Here is a 19,473-nt window from a genome sequence, read left to right on the forward strand (position 1 = left end):
AGGTCGGGCAGCATCCGTGGAAAAGATCGGTTGACGTTTCGGGCCGGAACCCTTCGTCAGGACCAAAGGATCCAGCCCGAAATGTTGACCGATCTTTTCCACAGATGCTGCCCAACCTGCTGAGTTCCTCCAGTGTGTTGTGAGTGTTGCTTTGACCCCAGCAACTGCAGATTATTTTGTGTTTGCACTCTTTCTTGTCCCGCTGTGACCAATACTGCAGACAATATTTCTTGTGCAATATGACAAACAACATGATATTCCAGGTCATATATTCAATACCTCTGCCTATGCAGGCCAGCTTGCTGATGCTTTATCCACTAACCTATCTATATGTGACATTATTTTATGGGAGTTATAAACTTACACCCCAGGGTCCCTCTGTATATCAACAGTTCTAAGATAGCTTCTATTTATTGTTTATGTCCAGCCAGTATTAGACGACTCAAACCGCATTTCTTTACGCTTGACTGGATTAAGTTCCACCTGAAACTGCTGCATACTACTTTCCATCTGATTTATGTCTATCCATATTCTTTTCCTCATTATCTGCAACTCCATCAATCATTGTCCCAAGACTGTTTTGTACAGAGGCATTCCTAAGTTCCTTTGCACAACGGCATGCTGCAATCTTTCACCGTTTAAGTAACAATGGGAGCTTCTACTTCTCCTCCCAAAACGGATGACCTTGCATTTACCAGCATTGCAGTCCATCTGCTGAACACTTGCCCACTCACTTAACCGACCTATATCCCTTTGCAGTCTCTCTGAATCCTCCACACAGCTAGCTTTTTCACTCAATTTAGTGTCATCAGCAAATTTCAATATACTACACTCAGTCTCCCTTCCAAATTATTCATAAGTATTGTGAACAATTGTGAGCCCAGCTCCAACCCCTGTAGCACTGATTGCTAACCAGACAGACACCCATTCATTACATATCTCTGCCTTTTATTGATTAACCAGTCTTCTGTAAATGCCAATACATCATCTCCAACTCCATCATTCTTACCCAATTGATAAGTCCTTTATGAGGATCCTTATTGAACAAATATCAAAACATTTTCAAATATCAAAAAAGGAACAACATTCTTGACAAATGTTAGATCAAAATAATTGCTGTTTATAGATACAGAAGTTGCTGTTCCTCAGTTATGCTTTTGGCCATTGTCATTGTTTCCACGTTGGAATGCACTATTAATGGAGTCACACTTATGCAAAAGTGAAACAGTTGTAATAATTTAATTGCCAATTATCAAAAATTCTCACAGGGTGCAGGATCTAAGCTACAGAATAAATTGCTGTTCCTCATCAAATTTGATCTCAGCAATCTCATTCAAGAAACTAAAAATATTTGATCTCCTGGTCACACTGCAGAATCTCTCTTTACAGCAATACACTTTTATGGTCTCAGTAATTATGGAATGGTGATAGAATTAAATAGCATTGATGCTATCAGTTTTGTGGAAAATATAGTTATTTGTCTCTCCTGTGCTTGTATTTCATGAGGTGTCCCAGGGGTTGTTCCCGGAGTTATCCCAGGGGTTGTTCCCGGAGGTATTCCAGGGGTTGTTCCCGGAGGTATTCCAGGTGCTGCTCCTAGTAATTTAGTCGCTTATTAATGAATTTTTTTCAATCTATTTTGGTCTTGATGGAAATGTGTATGCTGTATTTTAACAGCTTTGGCAATTCAGATTCTTTGCACTTGAAATTAGTTTTTAAATTCTTATCACTGTTGCGATCAGATTAATTATTCAGCAATCATGGAATCGCCTGGTGTAATTCAAAAACAGACTGAGGGATTTTCCTAAAATGGGAGCCTCAGGTGTGAATAAGCCGTATTATTATCAAACATCAGATGTGCAGAAGGACTTGGGAGTCCTCGTGTACGACTCCCAGAAGGTTAATTTACAGGTTGAGTGTGTGGTAAAGGAGGCAAATGCAATGTGGGCATTTATTTCAAGGGGAATAGAATATAAAAGCAAAGAGATAATGCTGAGCCTTTATAAGACCCTAGTCAGGCCGCACTTGGAGTAGGAGTATTGTCAACGGTTTTGGGCCCCATACCTCAGAAGGGATGTGTTATCAATGGAGAGAGTCCAGAGGAAGTTCACAAGGATGGTTCTGGGAATGAAGGGGTTAACAGATGAGCAGTATTTGGCAGCTTTATGAATGTACTCACTGGAATTAAGAAGAATGCAGGGGGAATGTTGAAAGGACTAGATAGGGTGGATGTGGAGAGGATGTTTCCTATGGTGGGGTTATCCAGAACTAGTGGGAACAGCCTTAGAATTGAGGGGCATCCTTTTAGAACAGAGGCAAGGAGCAATATTTTCACCCAGAGAGTAATGAATCTGAGGAATGTTCTGCCACAGATTGCAGTGTAGGCCAAGTCCATGCGTATATTTAAATTGGATAGATATATGGGCAGGAAAGGAATGGAGGGTTATGGGCTGAGTGCAGGTCGGTGGGACTAGGTGAGAGTAAGAGTTCAGCATGGACTAGAAGGGCCGAGATGGCCTGTTTCTGTGCTGTAATTGGTTATATGGAAATTGATTGTTTCCTGATCGGTCGGGGCATCAAAGGATATGGGAAGAAGGCAGGTGTATGGAGTTGAGTGGGACCAGGATCAGCCAGGATGGAATGGCAGAGAAGACTCGATAAGCTTGATGGCCTAATTCTGCTCCTATGTCTTATGGTCTTATTAGCCAAGAAAATAGTGTTGCAGTATATAGCTTGTGAAGTATGTATTGTATGTTGACGGTTGGGAACCACACACAGATTTCAAGTGCACAAATATATTTTCAGCATTTTGAATTTTTTTTGGATTTCATTGGTGTAAGTAATGTTGCTCAAAATTCCACACTCAATGTACCTGTCCTCTCTCATTCATTTTTCTTCATTGTAGGTGGATATGCTGCAGCTAAAGCAGCTAAATTTGCAGGTAAATCTTCCTGTTTTCATAACTCAGTGACACTGTGCTTCACAGACAACCCTGCTGTCCAAATTTGTGTTTCTCTTCTATTTGACCTAAGCAACTGGCAGGCATTTAAAATTTCTCAGTTGAAAGCTGCAGGGGCTGGTAATCTGAAACAAAAATAGAAAATGATGGAAAGACTCAGCAGGTCAAACAGCGTCTGTGGAAAGAGAAACACAGTGAATCCTGACAGACGCTGCCTGATCTGCTGCTTGTTTCCAGGTAGATTTAAAAATATCACTTTGGTTAAGGAGAATATCAGTGACCACTTTGCAGTGATGTCAAACATCTATCAAACATAACAATATAGTATTATGCACAGTATATATAAATAATGGTAATCCTTTTCATAAATATGACGTTCTCAGTAACATATTAGTGATAGATATGATGCCATTTTCCTAGATTTGGAATCTGTTATTGCTCACTGATACCATTTTATTTTAGTTTTGTGTTTTGTTGTTGTACATGTATAGAAACTGATAGAACATATAGGGATAAAGAGATATTTGCAAGTACCAAACATTGGCTTTTCAGTGGATAAATCCACCTTTTGGATCTCCCGTTCCATCCCTTTGCATAACTGGGAAGAGGGAAGCAACAGGATGGTCTTTTGCGCAACACGCTGAACAACTAATCCTTCTGATTAAATCTCAAGTTTCTGCACTGAGGGAATTACTTTGTATCTCAGTTTCTTTCCTGCCAAGAGTTGGCAACTGAACAAGTTATCATTAGCACCCCTTCTCTTCTTTAAAGTAAAAGTCCTTGGTAGATTAGTACCTCCTGTACCTAATAGATTTAAGTCTTGTGGCCCATCAGGCCGGTGCTTATGCCGGTTTCCGTGGCATGAAGCGACTGAGAGTATGAGATTCCCCCCGCCCCCCGGATAGGACACCGGTGTCTATCGCGAGGTTAACCCCCAGCATTTTTGCCGGTACCCATTCTCAGCTGGATAGACTGGAGCATTGAGTGGTTAAGTGCCTTGCTCAAGGACACACACGCTGCCTCGGCCGAGGCTGGAACCCACGACCTTCAGATCGCTAGTCCAACACTTGGTCATGCACCACACTGTACGTAATAGAGTGGCCATTAAGTGTATCTGGTCTGATACTGCTGGAGGTCATCCACTTTAAGCTTCAACACGTTCTACATTCAGAGAAGCTCTTCTGTACACTACTGTTGTAAAGTATGGTTACTTGATTTAAAGTCACCTTCCTGTCAACTTGAACCAGTCTGGCCAATCTCTTCTGACCTCTCTCATTAATAGACAATAGACAATAGGAGCAGGAGTAGGCCATTCGGCCCTTTGAGCTAGCACCGCCATTCACAGTGATCATGGCTGATCATCCACAATCAGTATCCAGTTCCTGCCTTATCCCCATTACCTTTGATTCCACTATCTTTAAGAGCTCTATCCATCTCTTTCTTGAAAGCATCCAGAGACTTGGCCTCCATAGCCTTCTGGGGCACAGCATTCCATATATCCACCACTCTCTGGGTAAAACAAGGTGTTTTCACCTACAGAATTGCTGCTTGCTGGTTTGGTTTTGTTTTGTTTTGTTTGTTTTTTTTTGCAGCATTTTCTGCAAGCTCTAAAAGACGGCTGTGCATGAAAATCCCAGGAGTCCAGCAGTTTCTGAGATGCTCAAACCACCCTGTGGGGCACTAACAATCACTCCACGGTCAAAGTCACTTCGATTGTATTTCTTCCCCATTCTGATGTTTGGTCTGACCAACAACTGAACCTCTTGACCATGTCTGCCTGCTTTTATGCATTGAGTTGCTGCCACATGATTGCTTGATTATATATTTGCATTAACAAGCAGGTATACCTAATAAAGTAGCCACTGAGTGTAGTTTCTCAGTGCATTCATCATTTTCCATGCTGAGTAATCAAGCATATTTCTCCATGTGGAAGTGCTGACTCATAAAATTACAGGTTTCATTTTGCACCTTAAGAGCAAGGCTCCTAAAGTGCATGAACCAGAGTGTGCAGAATAACACTTAAAGAGAAACATTTAATAAAGCATGGATTAAAAATGAAATGGTATTAAAATCTGTTTTGCTGAAGCTATTTGTGCTCATAGTGCTTTGAATGAAATATGAAATAGATTGGTGATTCATAAGCCAATTAGTAGATTACAGGTTGTTAAATTCAAACATTATTCTTCGATAACATTTACTGAGTCACATCATAATCATAGATTCATAAAAATATACAGCTCTGAAACTTGATCTTTTGTCCTGCCACTTCAATACTGGTATGTACCTATCCACAGTAATTCCATTTGCCTGTGCTAGACCCAGTGACTACACCTTCCTGAATGGCAGCTCTCCATTTCAGACAACATCCTGCTGAAAGTGTTCCTGGTGTCCTTTTAAACCAAGATTTAAACAGATGAGTCAATTGATCAAGAGTAATAAATTCTGAATCAATAACTGAACAGTGTTAAATTCCATCCACAGTGGTTACAGCTGACCATTTCCACTGTCCTGGCACACTTTGTTTGCAGTATTTTTAGGTTTTCATTATGCTCTATTTCTTAACCAGTTTAGATCCAGAATTACCCTACAGTATACAGTACACTCATTACTACTTTATTTGGTACATTAATGCAAATGTCTAATCAGCCAATCGTGAGGCAGAAACTCGATGCATAAAAGCATGGTCAGAATGTTCAAACCAAACACTGGAAAGGGGAAAAATGTGATCTACTGTAAGTGTTGATGCCAGGCAGGGTGGTTTAAGTATCACAGAAACTGCTGATCTCCTGGGATTTTCATGCACAATAATCTCTAGAGCTGACAGAGAACGGTGCGAGAAACAAAAAATATCCAATGAGCAGCAGGTCTGTTGGCAAAACTGCCTTGTTAATGAGAGAGGTCAGAGGAGAATGGCCAGATTGGTTCAAGCTGACAGTAATAGAAATAGCCACATGTTACAACTGTGGTGTGCAGAAGAGCATCTCTGAACACACATGTCAAACATGAAGTGGATGGGCTGCAATGGTGGTACCTAATAAAGTGGCCACTGAGTGTAGTTTCTCCTCCTCAGCAGAGGTAAATTCTGCGCTCCCATTAATGTAATCGGAAGTACTTGAACATCTATTCACTTTCCTGAATCTGTTCTGACAACAAATCAAGACAACTTAATGTTTGGCAAATTCGGTAATAACTAAATGATTTTAGAATCAATGCTATGTGAGTCTGAGAATTTACAGAAAATATCACTGATTTTTTTTTCGCTCTCTTACTTTGATATTCCAGGTGGTGTTCCAGGAGGGATTCCCGCACTTCCAATTACATCTGGTCTAGGGGGCCTTCCAGGTGGCATTCCAGCAGGTCTCCCTGAAAATTTTGTCACTTGTTCGTGATACTTGCAATATATATTGATGCTGATGGATTACATATGTTTTATTGATTCCAGGGGTAAAAAAAAATGAATTTTGGAGAATGAGAAGTGTTGCAACTTTAGTTAAAAAGGAAAAGGAAGCATGCGTAAGGTTTAGGACTGGACATGTGTAAGGCTTAGTAAAACTGGGCAGGGCCCTTGAGGAATATAAAGGAAGCAGGAAAGAATTTAAATAGGAAATCAGGAGGCTGCAGTCAAGGGGCTGTGAAATATCCTTGGCAAGTAGGATTTAGGAAAATCTCCAGGCACCTTATACATGCATTAAAAACACAAGGCCTAAAGGAGAGTATCGGACTGCTCAAGAACAAAGGAGGAAACCTTTGCCTGGAGTTAGTAAAAGTGGGTAAGATCCTAAGTAAGTAATTCAGGTTAGTATTCAGTGAAGTAAAGGACATGGAGGATAGCGAGATCAGCGAGTCAAATGCCAATATTCTAGAGCTTGTTGATTTCAAGAAGGAGATGTTAGGTCTCTTGGGGAACATTGGGGTTAATAAGCCTCCAGCACTTGGTGGGTCACAGAGAGAGGCAAGAGAAGAGATTGTTGAGGCCTTCACAGAGATAGTTTCATCTGCTTTGCCGGTAGGTGAGCTCCCAGAGAACTGGAAAATAGCCAGTGTTGTCCTTCTGATTAAGAATGGCAAAAGGGAGAAACCAAGAATTTGTAGACTGGTGAGCCTGCATCTGTGGTAATGAAAGTATTGGACAAAATTCTAAGGGATAGGATTTATTTGCATTTGGGATAGCATAGACATTTTAGGAATAATCAGCATGTCTTTCTGCGGGGGAGGTCATATCTTACAAACAATTGACATTTTTAAGGAGGTGACAAAGATGATAGATGAAGGTAGGGCAATGGATGTTGCCTTCACTGAATTAAGTAAAGATTTTCACAAGGTCACTCATGGTAAATTGATTCAAAATAAGGCACATGGGGTCCATGGAGACTTTGTAGACCTGATTTAAATTTGGTCTGGGCATTCATACAGAGGGTTAGTGGTGGTAGATATTATTCTGACCAAAGGACCAAGGGTCCTGTTTCCATGCCTCCAAGGTGTCTTCCTGAGTGAGGCATTGTTGACCGCATACTAAGTATATGATGTGACCCTCAATGAGGTTTTCATGGGTTCAAGTCCCTTGGAGGCTATAGATGTACATAACTATTGCAGTCAACATTCTATATCAATTCCAATGTTCTTAGTGCAAATTGAGTGATGATAGATTAAACATTACCAGGTGAGGATCTGTCCATAACAGTAAATGGCCAGAGAATGAATTATCATTTACAGACATGGATTGCCTGAGGATCTCAGCTGTTGATTTCTGCTGGTAACCCAACTCACTGGATGCTCAGTCAACATTCCTTCAATAACATTGTTTGACATAAGAGCCATCTCAGTTTAGTTTGATGACGGAATGTATTGCAGTGCCAACAAATGTCAAAAAGTATATATATGACAGAGTGTTGAAAAACCCGACAATAAGGTAAATCATTCAGTATATACACCGTGCAACCATATGGAATAAGGTAAATTATTCAGTGTATATACCATGCAACCATATGGAATAAGGTAAACCATTCAGTATATATACCATGCAACCATAGGGAAAAAGGTAAATTGTTCTTTCTTGCCCTATATGTAAGCTTAAAGATGATTTTATTTTGTTACAAAAACAGCTCTCGAAGCACACAACAATCAAGCAGCATCTATAAAGTGATGAACAGATTTAATGTTTCATAGGAATTTTGTTAGTTGGGCTTGAAGAATTTGCCTCAGTACTAAATATCTTGGAATCATTTTTCTCTGTAATGGTGTGATGGTGTTGATCTACACAGGGCGCTGTTGTAATGTAAATCCTTTGACATTGCAGGTGCTTATGGAGCAGCCAAGGCAGCTAAATTTGGAGGTAAAATTTCCTATACATTGTTCCATCAATGCCACTTTGTTTCATGGAGAATCCTGTAATCTATACAATACCTTGTGTTCACTCTGCTATTTGATCCTACCAAAAAACAATAATCTTTTTTAAGTCTTCATTTCAAGAGCATCTTAATGGCTTCACATGTAGCAGTGTGTCACCAAATATCAATAATATATTAATAAGCATAGTACAATAACTTAATAATCCTGTTAACAAACATATAACCTAAGTAAATGGTAGAAAATTGCAAAAAGTCAGAATTGGCTTTTCCTACTCCAGAGAACATGAACTTTAGTCATTACAGTTCTGTGCCATGTATTTGCAATGATTGAACCTGTAGGCATGAAGCACAAAAGCTGTGATTTTTCAGGGCATATTTCAAATTTTTCAGTACATAATATTGAAATATGTTATATATGAAGTGACTTTGGTGATAAAGGCAACATTGTTATGTGGCTAAATATAAAGCAGATAACTTTTCAAGGAGTTATCATTCACTCACAGGTATTATCTAAATCTACCTTTCCATCCCTTCTCATGACTGGTAACAAGAAAGTGACAGGTGTGCTACATGCGGTACTAACTGAGTAAAAGATCCTTAAGATTGGTTGATAATTCCACGAAAGGGAACGTTTTGTATCTTGGTTCATAGTTTTACTAATAGGGTTTAGAAGTGATCAGATTCCTCTCAGTAGAATCAGTCTGACAACCCTCTCCACTTATAGATATTTATTGTACAAGATGTTTTGCAGTACAACCATCACCTTCAGTGTCGATGTAGCCAATGTACTGAGAAATCAAGTGGGATGTTCAATATGGTAGGGGTTTTCTATGTCTCCCAAAATTAAAGATTTAATTTTTTAACTTCCTGCTGTTGTGTTCAGAAATGATGAGGAAAACATACTGTCATGGAAGTTTGAAAAAAATAGTGGACTTAATAAAATTAAGTACAAGTATTTTTATAAAATAAAATCAGAAGAGTGACAATCACTGGTGCTAAGAATTCTTTGAATAGAATATTGGGTAATTGTTTTTGATCCATAAAACACATCCTGCTTACAGATGTGGTAAAATTACACAGCTTTATTCTTTTCTCCTTCTCTCTGACCTGGTGTCATACTGTTTAGTGTTAGGCAGCTGTTTAAATATTCAGACACTCAAGCGTTAGGATCAACTGCTAAACTGTTCCAAATTTCACCTAACCACATCCTTCACTTACCTGGGTATCTCTGGTGCCCTTGTATGCTGTAGCCCATTTTTTTTTAGAATGATTCTCAGGTTTTCCATCACAGTACATATTCCACGGCCAGTTAACATCATGGTCTTCACATTCAAAATGGAGTAAACTACACTTTCATATCAAACACATTTTCTCCACTCTCACTATGACTGTATGAGTTAAATAATGAAGTCATTAAACTTTTGAACACGGTGCACAATCTGTTCTTGCAGTCAATGAAACTAGCAATTTACTCTTGCAATTGGTAATATGAACAATGCTGTAGACTTGGTAACAAATAAAAATTACTCTTGTTAAGGCTATACAAAATTAAAGTGGTTGTACATCTGTTGTGTTGATATTCCAGCTGGTGTTCCAGGAGCGGTTCCTGGTCTTCCATTTAGGGGTGTTCCAGGTGCTGTTCCAGGAGGTGTACCTGGTAATTTTATCTTTCAATAATTATATCTTAATATTTTTTCAATATTTTTATTGATTTCTATATAGAAGAATACAGAGTCCAAGAGAATACATATTATAAAACAAAAGAAAAAATATAATAATACCAGATACAGTATATTGAATCACATTAACAAACTCCTTACTCTATGTTCATATAAATTAGATTAATTCGTATATTAGAATATAAACAATTTTATAAAAAGAAAGGTCTATACCCACTACCAAAGTCGAAACTGTTTGGGGGGGAAAAAAAAATTTTAAAAACCTTATCAGATAATAAAATATGCTATTAATCAACTTCTGTACTTTAACCAGAAGTCAAAGATTATGAAAATAATTTTCAAACGGCCCCCACAAACTTTGAAAATCCTGGTTAGATTCAGAAATTGAACAAAGAATCTTTTCTAAATTTAGGCATGGCATAACGTCCCGTAACCACTGGGCATGATTTGGCGGAACAACATCCTTCCACTTAAACAAAAGCGCCCTCCTAGCCATAAGAGAGATAAAAAGCCATCTTAATTTTTGAATGGAAACTTTAAGTACAGTTTTTGACAAGTTTTGTAATATTTTTTCTAAAAAAAATTGTAGTCTTTCACTTTATATGAATTCTATAGTTTGATTGCAAGTAGAAAAAAATTATCTTTCCTCTGCGAACTTGAGAATGGAGTCATAGCCGTGGAAAGATACACACAGAAACAGTCCCTTCAGCTCTCGCAGACCAGAATCAGAATCAGGTTTAATATCACCGGCATGTGTCGTGAAATTTGTTAATTTAGCAGCAGCAGCAGCAGCAGGGCAATGCAATACATGATAAATACAGAAAAAAATGTGTATACTGCTGTGTACATACATCTATTGATGCTTCTGGACACATCTTCAGTGATGTTCCTGGAATCATCGGGTGTTTCGGGTCTTTCTACATCATACACCCTCCTCCAGGTGACCCAGCCAGGGCTGATCAGACCCCAGCTTGTGTCTAGATGGCTAGCTACTTATGACTCCATGGCTCCCCTCTTTTGAGCCGCAGCCATCTTGAGGCCCTCTCTGCGGCATCGGTGGTACCGCGGATGGCTCTCCTCTTCCTCTCTCCCTCGGCGCCCAAGTTGCTGAAGGCTCTAACTAAGGAACGGGCTGCGAATCCCCTACAACCAACCTCCACTGGGAGACACCTCGCTCTCCATCCAGCCTAAATAGTTACATTAAAAATAGTGCAAAACTAGAAATAATACATAAACACTAATCTCCGATTAATCCCATATTTGATTCTTCCCCCCCTTTGACTTCCGCCAGACCCAACCACTCAGTTACACATTGGGGGCAATGCACAGTGGCTAGATGACCTATTAATCTGCACTTGTTCGGAATGTATGAGGAAACTGGAGCACTGGAGGAAAACCTTTGTAGTCTCAGAAAAAACATGGCAAACTTCATGCAGACAGGACCTGAGATTAGGTTTGAAGCCATGTCACTCTACTGTGAAATAGTGGCTTAATAGCTGCAACACTGTGCAACCCTTCTGATGACATTTCTATGGAGAAGATTGGATTTTCTTCTTGCTTGGTTTTGAGCTGAGATGGTCTTGTAAACAGAGTTTCGGATTTCAGTGGAAAACACTGCTAGCTAAGAAATATGCTCACTTTCACTTTCTGCCACCATCATGCCTGGCAACACACTCAAATCTTAAGCCAGAATTGCTCTGAAAATTATCTTTGATTGGACTTTTCAATGTCAATTACAAAATAATGAACTGCTTAAATAAACAAATATATTGTTAAAATAGGCTCTGGGGCCTTGTAACAAAGCTTTCTTCAACATTCAATTTAACCCCTTGTCAATTTAATCCAGCCACTCATTTAGCAACCCACATGAAAACTGCATTAAGCAATGAGTTTCTAAACATAGCTAATAATGGCCAAAAAAATTCTTCTGCTAGTCGCATTTATTTGATACAAGATCAGAAAACCAGCATCTAACATTTTGCCCATAGTCTCACATTTGCCACATGTTGTTATTTCTTTCTTGAAAATGATTTTTCTCCACTGGGATTTTAAATAGTCTTCACCAGATGATTCAGAATCAGTTGAAAGATACCTGAACACTATTTAGGAGCTGCAGAATTTCTCCTCCCAAAGAATAAATTTAGTTTCCCATTTGTTTGTCTCTGACACAATGGGTCTGCAAGTTGACTTCATTGTTCAACAATAACATGGAATGCTTTCTTTTTGTAATTTTAATTATTTTTGGTTATTTAGAGTCTAAGTGGGAAATGCAATGAGATTGTCATTCCCCAACGAGATTGGGATTGGATTAAAACTAATGTAGATAGTACATCCACAAGTACAGGTTAAGCTTTTTGTCGTGATTCTGCTCCAAAAACTTCCACAAGATATGTGCGCGGAAGCTTGCAATCTGACTCCCAAAAATAGCTCTATGCATGGATTATACAAACTTGAGATACAGAAACCATCACCATTTTCCCACTGAGTTGAGCAATTCTGCGAGTCACCTCGCATTTATCCAGTGAAGTGTGATGTGATATCCGCACACATCACACTTTGTTTTGTACTCCTATATGTTACTACTTATAATTTGTAAAATCCCATCTAATAGCCAAAGAGTTATCAGGATTTCATGTGTCTTTAATAAAACAAGGGACATTGTCTGACTTTATTCAAATCTTTTTCAATCACTGTTGTTTTGAATAATTTTCATTAATATTGAATATTTACAAACTATGTTTTCTCTGGAATGAGACGGTGTGGTTGATCATTATTCTCATCTGTGATGATTTGTCAATTATCTTTTGTTTCAGGTGGCTATGCAGCAGCCAAAGCTGCTAAATTTGGAGGTAAATCATCTTAATTTCTTGGTTCCTTTAAAAACCTATTCTGTCAGTATACCTCTGTCAAGAAGGAGATAAAAGTCTCACAGATTAAAACATCACAGTAACCTCCCTACTTCTAGGGATGTACTATCTATATCAAAAATGTTTTTTATAAATATTGGCACATTCCTTCAGACAAATACAGGAAAGTTGTTGCTATGACTCAAGAAACAGAGCTGCTTTCTGTTATATATAAATTTAGAATTTGCTGTTACTAACTGATATCTTCTAGTTGCAATTGATTCCACATATCTTTCTTGTATGTTAGCTGTGGGAAATACATTGTCAAGATACCACACTTCCAATAATCCTAATACTTCTCAGTGGTTATTAAGGCAGATTTTCAAAATTTGCATGGTTTTGTAAAAGGGAAAGGTACAAAACTTCTACATGATCGGCTTGATTTGGAGATGTTATTTCATGACCAAAGAGTCCAGAACCAGTGGTCATAGTCTCAAAGATAAGGGGTTGGTCACTCATCAGTTGCTAAGTGTATTCAAGATTTTGAGAGATTTTTAACATTAAATGATATGTAACATCCCAGAAAATACTTCCAAAACTGCTAAATATGTAACTATTTTTATCTTGTTTTCATAGTTCATTCAATGACACTATGAAAAGCCAAGGAAATTCCTGTAATCCAGGCAAATGCTTGGTTTGCTTGTCTGTACTGTGTACCTTGGTCTGAACAGAACCTCAGTGACCTCTGTTTGTAGCACAGTGCTATCAAGTATTAACATCTGTTTTGTCTGCATAATATATGAACATCTATAATTAAAGTGAATATGTTAACCGGCAGTTATAGTGGCGCTTTCTGTCATTGCAGTTTAGCATTAGTATAGTCAGTAATGGAACACATACAGACATGATGGAATATTTGCAATGATATTAATAACAGCCAGTGATTATACAAGGCATGATGTCATACCTCTTAAGGAACTGGCAGTAAACAATTTGGAAGATAATTTTGCAACTTTTATTGCTCATTGCATTGTTGTAACTATGTGTTATAATTATGTGGTTTTTGTCAGTTTTTCAGTCTTGGTCTGTCTTGTTTTTTTTCTGATATCACACCAGAGGAAATATTGTATCATTTCTTAATGCATGCATTACTAAATGACAATAAAAGAGGACTGCGTGTCCTCATAATCTAATCTAATCATTGTAGCCAGTAGATTATTATTTTTTTATTTATTGAGATGCAGTGTAGAATAGGCCCTTCCAGCCCTTCAATCCCTCAATTTTAATCCTAGCCTAATCACAGGTCAATTTACAATGACCACTTAACCTACCAATCAGTACATCTTTGGACTATTGGACTGGAGCACCCGGAAAAACTCCGTGCAACCACGGGGAAAATGCGCTAACTCCTTACAGGCAGCGACAGGTCACTGGTACTGTAATGCATTATACTTATCTGGATGTGCATGCCGCATCCCCCCACCCATTGCAGCACACCTCCACTCTGCCCAATCTGCAGTACCATTTGCAATCCAGTCCCTGGTAAAACTTGCTTCGCGCCCCTGACCGCTCTACTTTTAGGCCTACTCCACTGATATACAATGCTGCAGCAAATGAACAATACAGTACACTGCTATTATGTGAGTAGATCTACTGCATATGACTGTCAATTAAGGAAGAAGCTAACTTCATAAATGAGTGCAGCTAATTGAAAATCCTAACACATATCCTCATCATTTGAGGTTAGCAGATCTCCAACTGCCTGGAGTTCTACAGTTTCTCTCCAATGCTGAGCTTCTTTCATTTTTTTGTTCTCAAATAATCAAAGTAGCTGAAGAAACGCTGGTCATTTTTTGATGCTTGTTTCTATATCACCTTTCCTCAGTTGACTGAGCCTACATTCTCTAACAATCATAAATGTTACGTACATCTTGTGTGTAACTTGTTGAGAAAAAATGAATAATTGTTCAGTTAGTCTTCCATTACTGCATGAAAGGAAACATTTTCTACCTCTTATTTTCAATTACCTTTCCTGTAACAATACAAAGTTCAAAGTCCCAGAGACACTTTATTTTGGCCATTCCTCCCTTACCTTCTCTGCAACTGAAACTAACTTGTTTTCTCTCTGAGTCTCAGACATGAAATGTTAACTCTGTTTCTCTTTCCACAGATTTTGCCTGAACTGTTGAATGTTTCTGGCATTTTCTGTTTTTATTTCACATGATTCTGTCACAGCCAGTATCTAAGCAAAGGAGCAAATAATAGTTTTGAATGGCACTTTTCAAAGATGATAAAGTTTTAGTGAATTCCAATAATCTGCTGTCTGACTATTCAGAAATCTGGATGTTTCAGCATCTAGCTCACAAGGGGCCTAGTTTGCATGTTTCCTGATACACACTACGGACCCAGTTCCTGTCCTTCCTTTCCACTAAATATGGCCTTAGTGTATACATGGTCTTTCAACTCACAAAGACCTAGTTTCTATGTTCCTTTTCCAGTACCCAGGCACTAGTTGACTCATTCCCTTTCCACTCGCCTGGGCCCCATTTTTTAATGTTTCCGGGCCAGAGTCCCCACGCTGTCTCTCAATTTACCAGGTTTACTGAAACATTCATGATCACATTGTGTACAACTAAAAAGAGTACTAAACTATTCATTTTCATATTAATATCCAATTGTATGGAAAATCTGCCAGTTTAGAATTACAAAAGTTACAATCACGTAGATGGGGGGTTATCAGAGTTTTATCATTTTTAAATAATTTTAAATACCACATTTGATCCTTTGATTATACTCCAAAATCTGTACTTAGTAATTTATTTGTGATAAGTGGTCAATACCATACTGAAGTTTCTTCAGTTCCAATTGAAATTTCTTCTGATAGTTGTTCAGAAAATACTTCTCCTGTGTTGATATTCCAGGAGGTGTTCCAGGAGGCGTTCCAATCGGAGTACCTGGGGTTGGACTAGGTGGTGTTCCAGGTAAGGTCTCTCTCAGTGTTGACATCTTCAACTGTTGAACAAGTTTTGCAATAATATGTGCCATTATTTGATAACTATATTATGTTTCATTTCATGGTAATCTGTATCAAAATCACTGGCATACAATCTGTTGTGATTTTTTTTTATTGTTTTTTTGTTTTGCGGCCCCACTAGAGTGCAATAACATAAAATATCCCTCGGACAGATGTAGCTGGTTCAGAATGCCGATGGCTAGAGTCCTCACTAAGACCAAGAAAGTAGAACACATTACTCCAGTTCTCAGATCACTACCCGGGCTTCCCATCCATCAGCGGATTGACTTTAAAATATTACTACAGGTTTATAAAGCACTGCATGGTCTCAGGCCAAAATACATCTCTGACCTCTTGCTGCATTATGAACCTTCCAGAGCTCTCAGGTCATCTGGGGCAGGTCTGTTTACTGTCCCCAGTGTCAAAACTAAACATGATGAAGCAGCTTTTAGTTACTATGCTCCACATATCTGGAATAACCTTCTGAAGGATCTGAAGTCTGCCCCAACTTTAAGCTCTTTTAAATCGAGTCTTAAAGCTTTTTAAACATCGCTGCAGCTTTTAATTAGTATCTCCTGCACTGTAAATTCTATTTATCATATCTAGTTTTGTGATTTTATTCTGTTAAGAATAATATTGTCTGAAAGTTGATGTTTGATTTTTTTTTATATCTTGTTCTACGTAAAGCATTTTGAATTGCCTTGTGTTTGAAAAGTGCTAGACAAATAAACTTGCTTACTTTTGTGACAGTACTACAGTGCAAAAACATAAAAATACTATAAATTACAATAAGAAATGCATACTAAATTAAATGTCTAGTGTAAGAAGAGAGTAAAAATAGTGAGGTAGTATCTACGGGATGATTCATTATCCATTCAGAAATCTGAAGGATGAAGGCTGTTCCTAAAATATTACTGTGTGTACATTTCTTCAGGCTCTTGTATCTACTCTGTGATGCTAGTAGTAAGAAGAGAGCACTTCCTGGGTGATGGCGATCCGAATATGGCCTGAATCTTTATTGATAGACTTCCCTGGCCTAGCATAAGAACAGATCCCTCACTTACCTAGTTTAGAATGAGCGCATCATGCAATTAGAGTCCCAGTTTTCAGTAACCACTATCACCAGCAATGAGGTCGTTCACCACACTACCATTTTTCAGCAGATACCGTGTATCCCATATGTTGTGCAGGGAAAAAAAAAACATGATGATACAGCCATTTGCTGAGCCATATCCAATTTTTGTAAGTTCAAAGATACCTCTCCACATTTTGAGCTCACTATAAAATCCAGTTAAGGAATTTCCTGAAGAAAATGAATCAAATAACTAAATTCGCCTCTTTTGTCTCTGCAGTGGTGTATATATTTTACCTGAGACTCAAGCAAGCAAATCCTCAGCAAGTGATCTTGCTTCTCATTTCAGTGCACTGGTGTTTAGATGGGAGTGGCTTTTACCCTGAAGAGATTTTAAACATTTAGTCTCTACTGATTGATAATTATTTTTAAAGAAAGACCTGAGAACATGATATAAATGTGAAAAGTAGGCTATTGTCTTTTCCTGATGGGTTACTGATTTCCTCACACAGAAAATTGTTGCCATGGAAAAGAGTTATGGTAATGGGATGCCAAATTCCAAATTAAGTCATCAGGAATTGATTGAACAAAATCATCAGATACCCTAAAAAAAAGGAATTGAAAGAAAATATTCTGTTTCTTGGAATTTTTTAATCATTGTTGGCCAGCCTTTTTTAGAGACAGTGTAAAATGTCACAAGGAGCTTTTCGGCAAGATCTGTGATGAATATAATGGTAAAATGATGGACTCAGCTCCAGTGTTGGTGAATAGACAACTGTTATTAGAGCTGTAAATTCCAAATGTTTCCATAGAATATAACGATGTTGCAGTAGTTTAAGTCATTGAGGCCCCACTTGGAGTACCGTCCAGTTTTTGTCACCCTGCTACAGCAAAGACATGGTTAAACTCGAAAGAGTGCCGAAAAAAATCTACAAGGATGTTGCCAGGACTAGAAAGCCTGAATGGTAAGGAGATGTTGGCCAGGCTAGGATTTTATTCCTTGGAATGTAAGAGAATGAAGGGAAAACTTACAGAAGTATTTAAGATTATGCAAGGCATAGACAAGGTGAATGGTAAGAATCTATTCTCCAGGTAATGGGAATCCAAAACAATGTGGCATTGGCTTAGGGTAAGAGGAGAAAGATTTTAAAGGAACCAGAGGGGCAACATTTTCAAGCAGAGTGGTGATTATATGGAATGAACTGGCAGAGGGAGTAGTCAAGGCAGGTACAGTAGTATCATTTAAGAAGCACTTGGATAGGTACATGGCAGAGTGGGGCTTGGAGGAAAATAGTCCAGCCACTGGAAATTGGAACCAGCTGGGTGGATGACATGGTTGGCATATGTTGGTTCAGCCAAAGACCTTGTATGACTCTATTACATGGATGGGTGCTTGGATAGGAAATACTTAGAGGAATATGGGCCAAACTCAAATGGGACTAGTTCAGATGGGCCAAATAGCCTTTTTCCATGCTGTAAGACTCTGACTGATAAAATTTCAGGTGTTATTCACAAAGACCAACCATGATTGCAGTTTCCATTTTGATTCATGAAATGGTGGGTTCACCATCATGAGATATGATTTCACGGAAATGTACAAAATTCCAATGAGGGTGATAAATTAGGTTTATGAAAATCAATAAAAGAAGCTGAAATGAATCTTAGGCCTGAAATATTAACTCCTTTTCTCGTTGCACAGAGCTGCCTGATTTACTAAACCTTTCCAGCATTTTCTGTTTTTAAATACAGGGTTTATGTTTCCCATGACTCTTATCATCATCATAAGAGATTGGCTATTCAGAACAGTGATCAGAACTTTATCTGTATCAGGCTGTGAATCTGTGGGATTCTATATCCAAGAGGGATGTTGATTCAGTTGCAAAGTACATTCAAGACGTGGACAGGCCGACCAGGGGGAATGCCATACTAGATCTAGTACTAGGTAATGAACCGGGTCAGGTCACAGATCTCTTAGTGGGTGAGCATCTGGGGGACAGTGACCACCGCTCCCTGGCCTTTAGCATTATCATGGAAAAGGATAGAATCAGAGAGGACAGGAAAATTTTTAACTGGGGAAAGGCAAATTATGAGGCTTATAAGGCTAGAACTTGTGGGTGTGAATTGGGATGATGTTTTTGCAGGGAGATGTACTATAGACATGTGGTCGATGCTTAGAGATCTCTTGCGGGTTGTTAGGGATAAATTTGTCCCAGTGAGGAAGATAAAGAATGGTAGGGTAAAGGAACCATGGGTGACAAGTGAGGTCGAAAATCTAGTCAGGTGGAAGAAGGCAGCATACATGAGGTTTAGGAAGCAAGGATCAGATGGGTCTATTGAGGAATATAGGGAAGCAAGAAAGGAGCTTAAGAAGGGGCTGAGAAGAGCAAGAAGGGGGCATGAGAAGGCCTTGGCAATTAGGGTAAAGGAAAACCCCAAGGCATTCTTCAATTATGTGAAGAAAAAAAGGATGACAGGAGTGAAGGTAGGACTGATTAGAGATAAAGGTGGGAAGATGTGCCTGGAGGCTGTGGAAGTGAGCGAGGTCCTCAATGAATA

General features: G+C 38.7%; 1 protein-coding gene across 16 annotated transcripts in view; it reads left to right on the forward strand.

The window, feature by feature from the left end:
• Positions 1 to 19,473, forward strand: part of LOC140187721 (uncharacterized) — a 241,503-nt gene that overhangs the window by 129,812 nt on the left and 92,218 nt on the right. For 15 of the 16 annotated variants that reach the window (XM_072243320.1, XM_072243319.1, XM_072243328.1 and 12 more), the window contains 7 exons: positions 1,507 to 1,587; positions 2,906 to 2,941; positions 6,242 to 6,316; positions 8,256 to 8,291; positions 9,893 to 9,964; positions 12,800 to 12,835; positions 15,754 to 15,813. In XM_072243320.1, the coding sequence (XP_072099421.1) occupies positions 1,507 to 1,587; positions 2,906 to 2,941; positions 6,242 to 6,316; positions 8,256 to 8,291; positions 9,893 to 9,964; positions 12,800 to 12,835; positions 15,754 to 15,813 (396 nt within the window). The remainder of the gene's footprint in view (positions 1 to 1,506; positions 1,588 to 2,905; positions 2,942 to 6,241; positions 6,317 to 8,255; positions 8,292 to 9,892; positions 9,965 to 12,799; positions 12,836 to 15,753; positions 15,814 to 19,473) is intronic. The other variant, XM_072243332.1, reaches the window with a different exon arrangement.

Source organism: Mobula birostris, chromosome 25 (genome assembly GCF_030028105.1).
Source record: "Mobula birostris isolate sMobBir1 chromosome 25, sMobBir1.hap1, whole genome shotgun sequence".
Classification (NCBI taxonomy): domain Eukaryota; kingdom Metazoa; phylum Chordata; class Chondrichthyes; order Myliobatiformes; family Myliobatidae; genus Mobula; species Mobula birostris.